Source organism: Labrus bergylta, chromosome 3, assembly GCF_963930695.1.
Source record: "Labrus bergylta chromosome 3, fLabBer1.1, whole genome shotgun sequence".
Taxonomy (NCBI): domain Eukaryota; kingdom Metazoa; phylum Chordata; class Actinopteri; order Labriformes; family Labridae; genus Labrus; species Labrus bergylta.
In genome coordinates, this window is record NC_089197.1 from 31,642,828 (window position 1) to 31,658,244 (window position 15,417).

At 41.9% G+C, this 15,417-nt stretch overlaps 1 protein-coding gene across 4 annotated transcripts in view; it reads left to right on the plus strand.

Moving 5' to 3' along the window:
* The window catches only part of LOC110001239 (transcription initiation factor TFIID subunit 4), an 86,582-nt gene that overhangs the window by 42,919 nt on the left and 28,246 nt on the right, over positions 1-15,417 (plus strand). For all 4 annotated transcript variants that reach the window (XR_010665984.1, XM_065953148.1, XM_020656872.3 and 1 more), the window contains one exon: positions 1,256-1,312. Coding sequence is in view for 3 of the 4 variants with exons in the window: in XM_065953148.1 (XP_065809220.1) it covers positions 1,256-1,312 (57 nt within the window). In the remaining variant the exon portion in view is untranslated. The remainder of the gene's footprint in view (positions 1-1,255; positions 1,313-15,417) is intronic.

A 15,417-nucleotide genomic window follows, 5' to 3' on the forward strand; every position in this document is an offset into this window, starting at 1 on the left:
CAAGTAAAATGAATTGTTTTCTTGTTGGTGTTCCTTCATAAAAGTCTGAATCTGTCTTCACAGATTCTGTATAAAAAATGCACACATTGTTGGCACATGGCCGACAACAGTTCTGGTATCAGGTTCTTATTTCAGTCTTGTCCACTAGCGTTTCAGCGGGCCTTGACCGTGCACAGGAGAACCGGCTCTTGTTGAAAGGTGCAGAACACAGTCCCCCTGTAATGCGTCCCCAGGACCCAGCAGTCATCTAATAATAAATAACCTTTATTAATGTATTAAAACGTCTCGCAAGTGCAGCCTCCGTATTAAATATTGTCTCTAAACAACAACTCCATTCACGCTTCACACGTTGCTAGATGGACTGTGAACAATGGCAACAGAAAAGGAAGTCCTTTATTGCTAACCACTGGAATCACTAGAAGACCTGAAAGGAGGCCCATCACTGTCTGACGAAAGACAGTATTTATGTACAAAGGACATTATAAAGAATGAATACTTGAGGTGTCTTATAACTGACCAAATTTAGGTTAATCCAGCGAAACTAAAACAAGTCAGATTAAAGCCAGAGCCAGAACAGCATTCAGCGTGTGTATAGTGTGTATAGTGTGTATAGTGTGTATGGTGTGTATAGTACTGTAATCTGCCCGTATTGCCTACAGTGGTCAGATGTACATGTACATTTGGCTGTGTGGTGAAGGATTCCCAGGGACAAGCACATTCAGCCAGATCTCTGCTGCTGATTAAAATAGCTATGCTACGCAGGGACACACTAGCACACATGCGCACACACACACACACACACACACACACACACAGACACACACAGACACCCACACACACACACAGTAAAGGATAGCCACACTGGCTCACAGTGACACACACACACACAACGACTGCCACTGATACTTACCACATCCTTTGCCCTGTGTGTGACTGTGTGTGATTGTGTGTGTGTGAGTGTGTGTGTGGGTGCTGGCTCGTGCAGAATTTTTAATAACCTCTTTTGATTAGAATCCCCCTCCAGCGGCTTATTTAGGGCTGGATTTGGAGCGGGTTTAAAGGCCACCGCCCCCCGGGGGGCGCTCCATTGCACTTCTCTGAATTCAAATACAATGTCCTTGACACCTCTGTATCCTGTTCCCATTTTGCACTATTTTTGCTGCCGCAGCAACAGATGAATAGTGAGGAGGAGGGGACTGGGGGGACTCCTTAAACCAGCTGTTAACCTGTGTTTTTTCCCTCCTTTACTCTTCAGAGTCGCTCCAGGCAAGAGGACCCAGAGCAAGCTCGACTGAAACAGAAAGCTAAGGAGGTAAGCTGTCGTCGAGATCATTACCCTTGACATTTTCCCCGACTCCAGCGTATTAATTTTTCATGCCTCACTACATATGTAATGCCATTTAAAGTCGGACTTGAAAAAGTTTCGGGAATTATTCGCACCAATTGATGCCAAAGTATGGAAAATGATTTTTTTAAGCAACAAAGACGCCCTCCTCTCGCTCCACCCCTCACTTATTCTTTTCACCAGTGTGAATTTTGATTTGGTTCAGGCCCTTTTAGGTTGATTGGCTGTTAAGAGAGATAGACATATATTCTATAGTTTTTTTTTTGTTGCAGTTGTCCTAAATCCAGATCACTTTTGTTATTGATATTTGTTGATTCAATTTTCTCGTAATACAGATCTGTATTAATTTGTCTCTCAACCTTCTTCCAACTGAATGGCCTTTAAAAGAGAAATAAACATTTCATTTGAAAAGAGTCAATGTCTCTATTGAAACTTTTATTAGACAGAAAAGCAGCTGAATGCTGAATGACGGTTTCCGCTGTACCAGCTAATGCTCTACATGAACTTTTACTGCTACAAAGGAGTTATTTCTTTCTTCAAGTTATAAACCAATGCTTAACAGGTAATGGTACAAAGAGGGAAATGTCTTACTGATGTCGTTCACTACTGTTGGCAGCACGTAGCTACATCCTCCTTATTTAAAGTGCAGTGTCTTAGTATATGATGAAATCCCCAGTGGAGCTCAGAAAGTAGACCACCCTTCTTTTTAGATGTTGGTTAATGTTGTTTACGCAAACAAAATTGTTCTGTCACAGCGGAAGTTTGCCTCCGTGTTTCTTCTTTGTTTACTCCAGAATAACTTCACTGGGTGCTTTCGGTCTTTGGCTTGCTAACAAGGATCAAGAGGACTTTGTGGAGCTTTCATGGAGTAGTGTGAGAAGGCGGGAGGATAAAAAGAGCTTCATTCACCTGTTGTTGTTGTTGTTGTTAAAGTGGAACTTAAGGAGCAGACGTGGTTTCTTCTCGGCGTCTTACTTTAGAAAGAAAAAGGACCTTTATTCATGTGGGTAAAGTTTATTGAGCATGTATGCACCGCTCTTACTTATACTCAAATTTGTACTTCTTGTTCTACAGTTTTCCACTAACAGCTCCACTGTCCACTGTCTCTAAAAAATTGGACTCTTAGACATTCAAATGTGAGGGTGTGAGGGTAACTGCTCAAGGACGAGTCAGTATTGTTGTTCGGCCAGAGTATTACATTTTTTTAGGATTTTCTCAGCCAGTCTGTGCTGTTGAACTTGTGACCTTCAAGTGACAAGTGGACTTCTCTTTCCCCTGGCTACTGGCAGCGCTCTGTCTTTTCTTTTTTTTTCTTCTTCTGCTTCTCTCCTGGACATTTTCTTTCGAGCAACATCGAGCCCTGCTGCAGTTATGAACATTCACACTAGATCTCAGCCTACCCCATAAGCCCCCACATATGCAAATGAAGCCGCGTAATAGGCAGCGCGATAGGTTTGCCCCCAGGGGCCATGTGATCAAAGTGGATCTCCTCCTTGTTAAGTGGCAGTCCGCTCGTCATCTGGATACGGCCAGATTAGTGCCTCGTGAGGAAGGCGCCCGCGTGCACATATGCACATATTCATTTTCAACTGGAATTTTAAGAAGGTGCTTTAGAAATTGTTACTTTATGTAATGCTTTTTCCCTGCTAGACAGAGACTTAGAAGACTCCCAGCTGCCCCCCCCCCCCCCCCCCCCCCCCCAACCCCCTTTGCTTGACGCACGCAAGCACACACACACACACACACACACGCTCAATACCCCTCACACCTCTTTCTTTTTTTTTGCTTAATGGCCGTCGTTCCTCAGCCCCCGTGCCTCTCCGGTTTTCATCACCTGAGCTGGCTGTTTGTGTCACAGCAGAGTCTGTCGGCAGCTCACGCATCTGTGCAAATTTCATCAGGATAATGAGCCTGACATAGTCTTCCAGGCGACGGGGCAGAGGAGCCACTTTCTTTTAAAGCCCCTCTTCCCTGATCACACACACACACACAAACCACCAAACGATAATCATTTTTGGAGGGATGAAATAACAGCTTGTTCCACCCATGAACCCAGTATCTGTGTGTAAATTGAGCTGGCACATGCTTTGTATTTAAAAAAAGGCAAGGTGCAGTGTAATGCAGACCTGAGACCATGTGACCTTGTTTTGATTAACATCCAAGTGAATGAACAGAAAAGTAAGTTCATGGTCAGGTTGATTTGAAAGTCAAGTTGGTTCCATTTACATCAGCAAACATCACTGAAAAGTCTTAACAGCCTTACAGCATCTTACATCTTTACACCCCCTGACTACATAAAGACAGATAAAGGATTCAGTAGGAGAATGCTCTTCTGTCCGAGTTAAAATTATATCACTTCCCACACATGGGGGAATGGTAAGCTTAAATGATCCAAGTTCTTAAGAGCAGGCTGCTGGACCAAGAAACATTTACTGCACTTCTATAGCACGTCTCTCTACAGTCAAAGCACTTTAAACAACATGCCAAATCCATCCTAACACACGGATATCAACACTGCTGGGTGCATGTACCAAGGATCAGAATACCAATACTTAGTTAACAGCGGCTGTGGCTCAGTGGTAGAGTCGAGTGGTAGAGTCCTTGGGCAAGACACTAAACCCCAAATTGCTCCTGCTGCTGCATCAGTGGCATGTGAATGTGTATGAATGGGATAAGTAAAAAACTGATAGACACTTTACACTTCACTCTGCCTTCAGTCTGTGAATGTGGTGTGAATCCCTGAGTTGGTGGTTCAAAGATTAATCCCAATGGGTGTCTCACCCCTTAATCTTTTCGTTAGTGCTACTATAAGGCCAAAATGTTTGCAGTTGAAAATAAGGAAAATCTGATTTTCAGAGGCAGATTTATTTTCTTTACATTCATTGAGCTCATTCATGCATACTAGCAGTTTGTGTCTTCCTGTTGTGTCACCTCTGATGCAAACATATCTCACAATATTATGACAGATTTGTTCTCCTGAGAAGATGAGGTCTTGCTTGCATGGTCTTTCTCAAAAAAAACTTCAGTTCCATATTAGACCCCAAAATACCAAAATCAACAGCGTTTTTTCCCCCCCTGTTAATATATAGATATTAGCAACAAAAACCTAACCCGAAACCAGAGCTGACCTGCAGAGCAGTCTGCTCAGGCATACACTGGCAGGGATTTTTTTGTTGTTAGAGGGAGAGAGGCAGAGCGGTCTAGCACCTCTGTTTCCTCCATTCTCCACCATTTGGCCGAAAGGTCAGATGGGCTATTTCAAAAATGCCCCCAGTGAAAATCAATGGGCAAATCGTGGAGCTGAGTTCCTGTTTGTTATTGTTGGTGGTGGTGAGTCTGTGTGTGTTCTGTCTGTTTCATCACAGAGGCAGGAGGCCAGGCAATGCCTCGTCACCGAGAGTGAGAGAGAGAGAGAGAGACTGAAGGAGACAGGGAGCCAAAGACAAAGAGATGGAGAGAAAAGGATACTCGGGGGGGAAGGGGGGGGGTAAAAAAGAGGGGAGACAGAGAGAGAGATAGAGAGGGAGTTAAGGCCAGTAGAGATACATCACGATGTCAGACACACAGACACACTGCAGCCACAGATTCATCATCGCAACCGCGTCTGCAGGCACAACTGGACACAGGAAACGAGTGAACTGGAGAAGAGGAGGCGAGCAAGGGACAGGAGAAGGGAGACAAGGGAAGAGGGGGGAAGACAAATGTGGTACTACGGTTGGACATAAGATGGCCACAAGCTCAGCTGCTAAAGCAAACCATGTCATCCAAAAAACACTAATATTTCCCCCGTGCAGCCAATTTATACCAGATTGTTAAGGACCCAAAAAAGCATATAAAGTTTTCAGTTTAACATGCTTTCATGCTCTTCTTTTGGCTTTCAAATCAGTCAAGAATTGGGCGCCAGTAGCTTAGTGGTTAGTGCGCACACCACATGTACGGAGGCTGTGGTGACCCGGGTTTGAGTCCGACTTGTAGCTCCTTTCTCACATGCCGACTCTCTCTCTATTATCCCCGATTTCTGACACTGTGTACTCTCCTTTCTCTAAATGAAGGCATACAAAAAATGAATCCAGAAAACTTTCACTTGGAATAATTTTCCTGCTATATTTCATTTTTCTTCAGGCACAAATATTTTTTGCCGGTTTTGACCCACCATCATCGCTTGAAATGTCTTGAACCCCGACTAAATTAATTCTGCCCAAGCTAAACTTTGAACCTTCCATGTCTCCAATTAAAAGCCTACAGTTATACATCCTTCCCGCCTGTACCAACATATATTTCATGATCTATTAGAGGAATTAGACTCTACTCAGGTGACATTTGCTCTATTGCATATTCTGCCTCTTTGCTCACTTAATAATGAGTTGTTTGCATCAAGGTTTTTCCATGTTATTTAAATTACAACCCTGCTATGCGCTCATCTTTAATGCACACATGCACGTGTCTTGATTGGCCTGACATCCTCCACAAGTGGCCAGGTCATGGAGAGGCTGGAAATCAATCCACCCACACCGAGAAGCGCCATCCACCGGTGCCTCACACTTCTCCAGAGAAGAGGGTCTCCTCCGTGTCAGAGGACAACGTAGCAGCCCCTTAGTTTTTTTTTATTAGGCCAGTTATATCTCCAAGTTCAGAGGCTCTCATCCTCTGGCCCTCTGCAAAACTGCTCTGCTCAAAGAGGCGCTCTCCCCCATTAGGCAGGCCTGAGGGCAGAAAGCCTGCTACCCTCCTCCACGTTCTCTGCCTTCGCTGTGCTGACTTTCAAAGAGAATTCCTGCTGTTCTGTGCGTCCCAGTTCATACTTGTTATATTCTTGTCTTCTGGCTTTGCAGATACACAATACCTTCATATCATGAATAGAGCAACAGCAATTGTGGTCAGCCTGTGTGATTGTGAGGAGAATAACGTTATTTTCATTGGTGGAAAGATTTTTTAATTCCACTCTATTTTTAACAAATCAGGTTATGCACAAGTCGAGCCTGTGATCTTTGAAAGATTGAACAAGGAGTTGGTTAATTGAATTCTCACATGAGACAGCTCCGTTATGGAGATCCTAAAGAAGTGCAGGCTACTAAATAGTACACTAACCTTATTTTTATTTGTTGCTTTGTTGTCAGTACTCTCAACTGGAGATTTTTTTTCTTCACCTCAAGACATATTACAAGAAAAAAAGAAAGAAGAAGAAGCAGGCTTTAAAAGTACCTTTGGTGTTTCTGTGTGTTTTCGAATATTACAAAGTGCTGTAATGAGAAGGAAAACAACAAAAAAGGAGATTTTTTTTTTTGCCTCAGAGGGAGATAGCGACTCGTCTCCTCGCTGTACAAGCCTGTAGGTTCACTTTTCTCTTTGTGAGCCAGAGCACTCCTTGGGACTCGAGCGACAGGGGAATTGGGCATGCTGAGCTACGCTGGTGGCGAGGTGCCAGCCTCCTCTGCCTGGGATATAAGTGAGAGGGAGGCAGGAGGCAGGACACGTTTCAATTAGGCAACAAACACCTCGCACAGAAGACGGGAGAGGAGAAAAACACCCTCACCTTCACCAGCTAGCTTCTCCCTTCTGACCTCTCCCAAAAACACACTCTCCTCAACCACTCCGCCCCACCTCTTTTTCTTCTTCTCCTTTTAAAATCTGAGGTGTCATTTTTGTCGAATCCATACGGGAAGGACAGTTACCGGGGGTCTTTGTGAGGTGATGCTTAGTGTGCCAGCTCGGCCTGCATGTTTCCATTAGATTGTCATGTTGGCTAATTAGAGAGCGGCAGCATGATTCACCTTGTTAATTAGGAGGACTTGCACACCATGTGCCTGGGGGCGGTGTGGGGAAGAGGAGCCCAGCCTCAGAGCCTGCTAGTCGCCTGCTGCCTATGAAGATTCCCCCTTCTCATCTACCTTCCTTTCACTCCTTTTTTTTGATTTGGAAATGAATAAATCATTGAGATCGTCCTCTCTCGGAGTGTGAATATCTGAGTTCTCATCTTTTTCCTGGATGCAAATTAGGCGTGATCAATAGAAGGTGACGAGCGGTGAATCTAAATGTTGAAAAAAAAGAAAAAAGAAAGACAGGGGATAGAAGCCTGCTAGACGAGGCATGTCGGCATAGAATGAGACAACGCGATAGAACATTTAAAGTAGGAAATTTCCCCTTAGATAAGCAGTATTTTTAATGATCACTACTCTCCTCCCGACGCTCCGCTCAAACACCGTCAGAGTCTGCTCAGCACTGATTTCAGGTTCCTTCATTAAACTCTTTTCCTGGGCAAAATGTGCAGTGCAAATGTTATTATTTATAAAAATAATACTTGCTCCGAAGTTAAGGCATCAAGTCTGTAAGACACATTCAATGTATCCACACTTTTCCTCACAGTCTCCCCTTGCACAGTTTAATTCCTGCAAATAAGTTGCAGATGAGGAGGAACCGTAGGGTCATGATAGTGACACTCACATAATGACCTTAGCTCCAGGGACAGCTCAGGGCTCCGAATAATTGGTCCTTGGCCCCAGAAACGCTTCTGACATACTCAGCTTCAGAGGAAATGGCGCTCTCAGAGCCAAGCCTATTAGCTCATGCATGTGTTTTGAATGGATCTCCATAGGTAATATAATATAAACAGATTCAATGGAATATTTAGGGGGATTTTTGTGAGTTAAAAAAGGGGATGAAACAGAATTGCAAAGCGATTTTTATGCACTTTTTAAAATCTTGATTATTTTGTGATATGTCATTTAAAAACAATTGTATCAGTAGAAATGTGCAGACAAGTTATTTAGTGTGATAACTAAGGGAAGGGATATTATATGATTCAATACACTAACATACAGCATACTGTGCTGGATCCAGGGATATACCTCTTCTACATCCTGTATATATTAAACATTAAATACAAACAGTGCAGCTTCATACCTTTGATGCCAGTTTATCATGACGGCTCGCAGCACATCGTGTACCATACAAACATATATATCTTTCAGTATAAATTCAATATTCCCTCAATATTTTCTCCAGAGAACAGCTGCCACGTGTAATTATGAAGTAATGTTTATGAAGTCCTACGTTATTTCTATCCCGCCTCACCACAAAGACTCGCCTCCATTAGCAGTTTGAGGCTGAACTCGTCTCTTTGTGGTGTCTGAGTACAGATGGAGAAGCGGAACCTGATTGGTTAGTGCAAATGGCCCTTCTCCCTGCAGCGAACTATCTGCCAGGCACTTCACATGAAGAAAGGCCTCAAGATGCAGCTCGCAGATGTTCACGTAATGTCGGCCATGTGGGTGTCAGGTGAATGAGATCCATGGATAAGAGACAAACATAAAACACATAAGGAAAAAGTACACACTCACATAGGTAGGATTGGGAAACTAACACAATAAAGAGGCATTTGAATGTAGTAACTCTGAATGAATTTTCAAGTTTTCATGTGATAAAACATGGAGATAAATACCCTCCCTGTTAGCTGACAAATTCTACGTTGGAGAATAAAAGATTTCAGGTTTGATTAATGTAAACACATAGAGTAACTATTCTAAAATGAACCAATTTGATATGCAGTTTCATAAGAAACACATTTTGTATTTTAAGAGGTTGTTTCTCATGTTCCAATTCTATGAAGTATGAAGGGATGAAGAATTTGTATTAAGCCAACCTGATAGTAATCATTGTGCTGGTTTTTCGACCTTAAAGAAAGCTCTGTGGTGAAAAAAAGTTGAGACACTTTTGCTTTTTGTTCACTTATACAATCTTCACAAATGAACACTACTTTCATATTTTTTTATGTGTAAACCAATCTGCAAAAGTTAAAAGCTAATGTTAGGCTGTACAGAAACTACCCCACGGACAACTGACTTCAGAGTCACCACCACTAAGCTTGAAACCAGTGGATGAGTTTCCATGTTCGGCATGTAATCGATGAACTCTGTTGTCCTGGTTAGCCAGTTGTTAGCAACCGCCTTTTGCAAGACATGAAAAAAGCTTCAGAATCCACAAGTAGGGCACTTCCAGATGTATTTTATGTTGTAGAAAAAACATTAAAATCTCTTCAGCTTGTGTTTACCACAGACCTTATTTCAGGCATCTAACACAAAAGTAATTCAAAATTCTCATATAGGGCTTTCACACTTGCAGAAATCTCCTGGAAAAACTCCTGATATTTCCAGTTGTAGTTGTATGCGTGAACGCAAACAGACAATTTTTTTGCTCAGACTTCACCCGGAGTTTCTCTTTCCAGACCCCTGGTATTTTTTCTGCAGCTAATCCAAGTGAGCTGATGTGAGAACGCAACAAGATAACAGGAGAATTCACCTCGTAATTAAATGGCTGCATTACGTTTTCGGTTCATCAGTATGTTGTTCTCTTCTCTTTTGTTGTCATTCCATTGGATTACATATTGCATTGATATAAAGGCAAATATTCTCATTATAGTGTCATGTAGCGGACTCTGTTGCTTCTTACACATTTTTTTTTTTTACATCACGTCTTACCTCAGTAGACCCCCCCCTCCCCCCCGCTTTAAAACTAATATTCACACAATGCCAATGCTCACATGCTGATTCCTAATCTATTCTATACATGATTTTAGCTATGCATGGTCTTAGCATTTAATTAAGAGAATCAAAATATTGACCTGATGATGGTTCAAGTAAATAGTGCCAAAGTTCAGTTGTTACCATTAACCCTGAATATGAGCACAGTTCATAGTGAGCCATCCATCAATTGTCGACACATTTCAACTCAAAACCACAAATGTAAACCTTAGAAGGATGTTAGGGAAAAAAGAGGATCACAAAGTCAGTTGGGTTCATCCTGTGACGTGAAATAAACAGAGTGTTTCCACATTTTGATTCTGGATCAAAGTGGTGGACTAACACACATGTTTAGGTTTCTGTTCATGAATCAAATCACTGTTTCTGTCTGTTTTGACTCAACAGCATTTTCAGGTCTCATCCTCCAAACTTTCTGTCCGACTGCTGACACTGAATCAGATTATTATTGGTGTTAATGTGACACTTGTTAGTGTTTATTTATACTGTATGAGTAGAGTTATCAAAGAAGATCTTCACACTCAGTTAAACTGATTGAAAACTGATTGTTTGGTTTCGTAACACCAAGAAGAAAGTTAACACGTTTTTGTGTCAATGTTCCAAACAGCACATGAACATCTCAGTACTGTGTTAAAAACCACGATATCTTAGGAGTTCAACAGTAACGTAATACAGCATGTTTTTAGTTTATCATTTGATCCAACAAATCCCAAACATTTTTTCAACAGACCAACGTAAAGGCCCCCAGTCTAAAGGTTAAAGTCCTGTAAATTGATTTCCACTTAGAATTTATGCATCCTACCAAATATCTTAAGGACAAATCAGCATTCACCATAAGTGACATTTGTTATTTCTCAATACGAAGACCCCCCTGCTGTGTCCTGTTGACCAGAGCTTATAGGGGGAGGGTAAGAGACTGAACCCATGGTCTGTCTTTTATTCTGAGGACTTTGCAGGGCAGGGAGCCCTTTAGCTTCCTTCACAGCCCCCGTAGCTGCGTGTGACGTCAAGCAGAGCGTGTTCTGCTCTACCAAGGACATCTGTCTGTAAGCGTCTGGGGGGCCGCGAGCAGCCCCTCAGGCCAGGAGGGAGGGAGGGGGGGGGGGGGAATGGAGAGAAAAGCCTTTGTTAAAAAACAGCAGAAATGGAGAGCGGCAGGTTGGCCATCATGGCTCCTGCAGCTCATCCCTCTCTTCACTCCAGGCATGTCAGACTGCTCTGAGCTTCTTGCCGTACTTTGGACATGTTTGCGTCATATGGGAACATACTGCAGTTTCCTCCGTCATGAGAAAAAAAAGAAAAAATACATCCTCAGTTATTATTTAGGTCTTGAACGACAGCAGAGTTTGGAGCTAGGCAACCTTTCAAAACATTTAACTAAATAAGCCAAACTGAGACAGACAAAATTCACTCATATTTTCACTTATGACCAAATCATGCACGTTTTATTGTTTTTCTTAACAAAGCATGTTAGTATAAAACAAAAAAACTGCACAGACCACTGATTGAGTTATCATTTGAATACGCAAATGATGGAAGTTATAGAACCTGATGTTTGTCACAAAGAACCTTTATCATTATTAATACGCACATAACAAGGATATTTGTAGAAAACACTTAGAGTTGACCACTTTCATACTTCGGGTGAATTCAGGGTGGGTGGGGCATAAGGTGGATTGGGACAGTAGGACAATACAGGGTTTATTTTCTCACCTGATACATGAAAATTAAACATTTATTTTCCCGTAGCCCTAGCTGTGATACTACTTTATCAAAAGGACATGACCTTATTGGTTTGATGTCACATAGGTGGGCGGGGCAAGCATCACATTGGAAGTTGACCTTGTACTGCATTAAGTGAGGAAAATAACTTAAGCTATTTAAGGTAATTCAATTGTCAAAGCTAATAATTTGCAGAAACATTTAAACGAATCCTAAATTTGATGTAACAATGCAACAAATCAACAAAAACCAAATGTTAATGTAATGTTTTCATTTTTGTAATGAGGTTGTTTGTATGTATGTTTGTTGTCATCCCATGGGACTTTTCGGGTTTTCGGTGATGGACACAGTGCTAAAAAAGTCTTTGCTAACTTAGACTACGATCAGCCATGCATTAGAAAAGAGTTTTTTTCATGCTCTGTAAGCTCTCAATTATTGGTTACTGACCTTTTGACCCTTAATCCACCACAAACATTGTCAGAGGACAAGCAGGGTACTGCATGCTAGCTGTTTTGCTTTTGGCTAGTTAACAAGTAAGCAAATAACACCTCACATTAAAATCATTTTGTTTTGCCTTAATTTACTTAAACTGCACAAAGAAATGTTACCACTAGCCAAGTTTAAAGGTGTTGTTCTAATCAACTGATTGTTACCAGAAAAAACAGATTTTGATCAGTTAACACAAAGGGTAAGCTGTGCCTTGTTTGAAAAACTTTCCTGCTCAAATGGATCGGTTACATCTCCAGTAAAAGGTCATTTCAAATCAAGTCACTTTATTGACTTATTGTTCATTGTAAGTGCTTTAAAGTTGGTGCATGCATTTTAGTTAGTGTGTGTCATGTACATGATAAGAGAGGTTATGTAATCAAAATGAATTGTACATAATATAATGAAAACAAATGTGTGCTGAAGCCGAACCTAAAGGTCCTTCTAGCAGCCCTCAAATGTTTTATGTGAGCTGCTATCTGACCAGTATCAGATTGACTGCATCAGTGTTTTGATTTAAAGCGCATGCCTACGTTTTATTCACTTACATGCATCAACTAGAGCTTTTAACTTTTTTAAAAAAATTTTGAAGAGAGATTTATGCAACTGCGACAAGAGTTTCCCCCTGAAATGTAAACGTTCCCATTTTCTGCGTTAACCTCGACATCATCCCTCGACATTGTGCTTTTTGTATCGAGACTGAAACCTCTTTCTAACAAAGCTGTAGATTGATTCTGCTTGGTATCTTGAAATTGTTCTACATCTCCTGACCTTTGCCAATAATTTGACTTTACAAGTTCTAGTCCCCTGCTTTAAAAGGGCATACAGGCAGACTGGAAGCACTGGTATTTACGTGGCTCTGGAACAACAGATATTTATGTGGTACCATTGATTGGAGCTGGCAAATGTATGCATTCTGCCAGCTGCTTATTCTTCCAGTCTGGGATGAATCTCTGTAGTGACCTTTGTAGTTTCTGCCTGTGACTGTACCTAAGGCTTAACGTTGCCAACAGGTTAATCCAAGAGGTAGAGAGGGCAGTTCTTTATTGTACATCACACTTTTTTTAAGGTTTATTTTTGGGCTTTTTTTGGCCTTTAGATAAGATAGTGGATAGAGCCAGAAATCAAGGAGAGAGAGAGAGAGAGTGAGGAATGACATGCGGGAAAGGAGCCACAGGTCAGCTCTGAACCCGGACCGCCCAAATGGAGGACTAACAGCCTATGTACATGGGACCGGGCTCCAACCACGAGATCACCGGCGCCCTGACACTTTGGATTCTTTGTTAAAAAGATGGATTAGTGTCTGACACTGCCTAATCATTAACTATCAAAACAATCAAATTTCAGATATACTTACAGCATGTTACACTCAAAGACAGAGATTATAGCTGTGCCAATAATGCTTAAAATATATGGTATCAGGTCTCAGCAAGAATGTCAGCCAGTGCACTGATCAGATACCATCAGCTATTGTCACACATAAAAAACAGCAGGTTTCAAGTGAAACATGGTGTTAACGTCAAGAAGACACAAATGCAAGCTAGGGAAGAGAAAATTAGTCAAAGCAAGCAAAATGTTAGAAATCAGTCTTTTCCCATAAAACAATACATCTATATATATATACATATATATGTATATATATATATATATATATATATATATATATATATATATACACACAGTATATGTTTTAATCCAGCTGTTGTCAGAGGTATACTTGGTATTGGTTGGTAGCACTCATGTCCAGGTATCAGAATCTGTAACAGGTAGGCCAAATGTTAAGTGACCATCACATACAAAGGTGATTATACCGTTCTTAAAAAGATATCTGCTTAACATCTCAAATGAAAAGAGAGAGAAAAGTCACCAGTGAATATTACCACTCCTTCATGACCTCATGTCAACTACCCCTGAGCAGTTGAGGACAGTTGAAGACGATCTGAGGACTGAAACTTTATTGGCCTTCGACGCCATGTTTCTGATCACCTGTGTCCGTAGATGTTAATGTTTGAATTAAATGTTAGCTAAAACTACTCTGGATAGAAAAAGCCTGGTCCAACTCTAGCTTGTGTCTTTGCATGCTCAATAAAGGGAGGTACAGTCGGCACAGTGGCACCAGATTGAAATCAGTCTCCCTGTGTCATGGCGGCCTCTGTACTGATGGGAAACGCAGACTGGAGGGATGCAGATGGTCAAATGAAGTCTTCATTTATCATACAGTCATAAATCTGAAAATGCAGGCAGTTGCTGTGGGCAATGGGAGCCCATGCCTGGTGCCAACTGCCAGGCAGTGATGCCGGCATCCTGGTGCCATCAGCGAGATAGCGGACCTCTCTCTCTATTGCTCTCTCCCAGATTTTCTTTTTTGCTGAGGGATTCTTTAAGGTCACGCCTGAAGAGATTTATGTGTTGTTTGTTGCAAAGCCTAATAAGGTTAGCATTGATAACATGAATGCTACATTTATCATGTAGACAGGGGCAGAAATCATCTTCATATTTACTACATCCAGAAAAGATCCCCAGTTTCACCCATTTATACACCACTAGTCCAATTTAAGAATTAGGATCTATGATTTTTAACCTGACGTTGCTGGAATCATTTCTATACTAATGTTTTCTGGTTAGTGTTTTAATTACTAAATATATATTTTCACAGCATTCATTTGAAAAATGGACAAAAAAATGTGCTTTTGACATTCAGCTGCTTGCTCCAACTGTTATTACTTCCCCTGCTCTGTGTTGTCAGCGTGTTTGAATCTTTCAACAGTTCCGCTGTGCTAAATGTGAAGTGGCAACACCCTAAAGGGCATGCCTTGCCATCGGGGCTTTTAGGGAAAAAATCAGAGGGAACTGCATGCACATTTTAGATCAGACTTTATACACCAAAGCAACCTTTTAAAGAGCGCCTGCTGAAAGTAACATGAAATTTTCCCTCGATCAGACAACATACATGCCTCGCACAAACACCAGCGCCCAGCAAACGCATGCTGAGAGATAACATAAAAGAACATGAAAGACATGAAAGCGCACATTGATTGTCCCTGTTCGCTTCAACCCGGGCCTCTCTCCCCCAGCGGGCAGGCACGCAGGCAAGCTGGTGGGTAGGCATTCCCTGTGCTGTGGCCAAGATTGATAGGCATGTGTGTGTGTGCGTGTGTGTGTGCGTGCGTGCGTGTGTGTGTGTGTGTGTGTGTGTGTGTGTGTGTGTGTGTGTGTGTGTGTGTGTGTGTGTGTGTGTGGGTGTGGGTGTGGGTGTGGGTGTGTTTACATGTTAGAGAGAGTGCTGACACCCTCTGTGCCATGGCCCCAGGCCCTCACACATCCACCCAA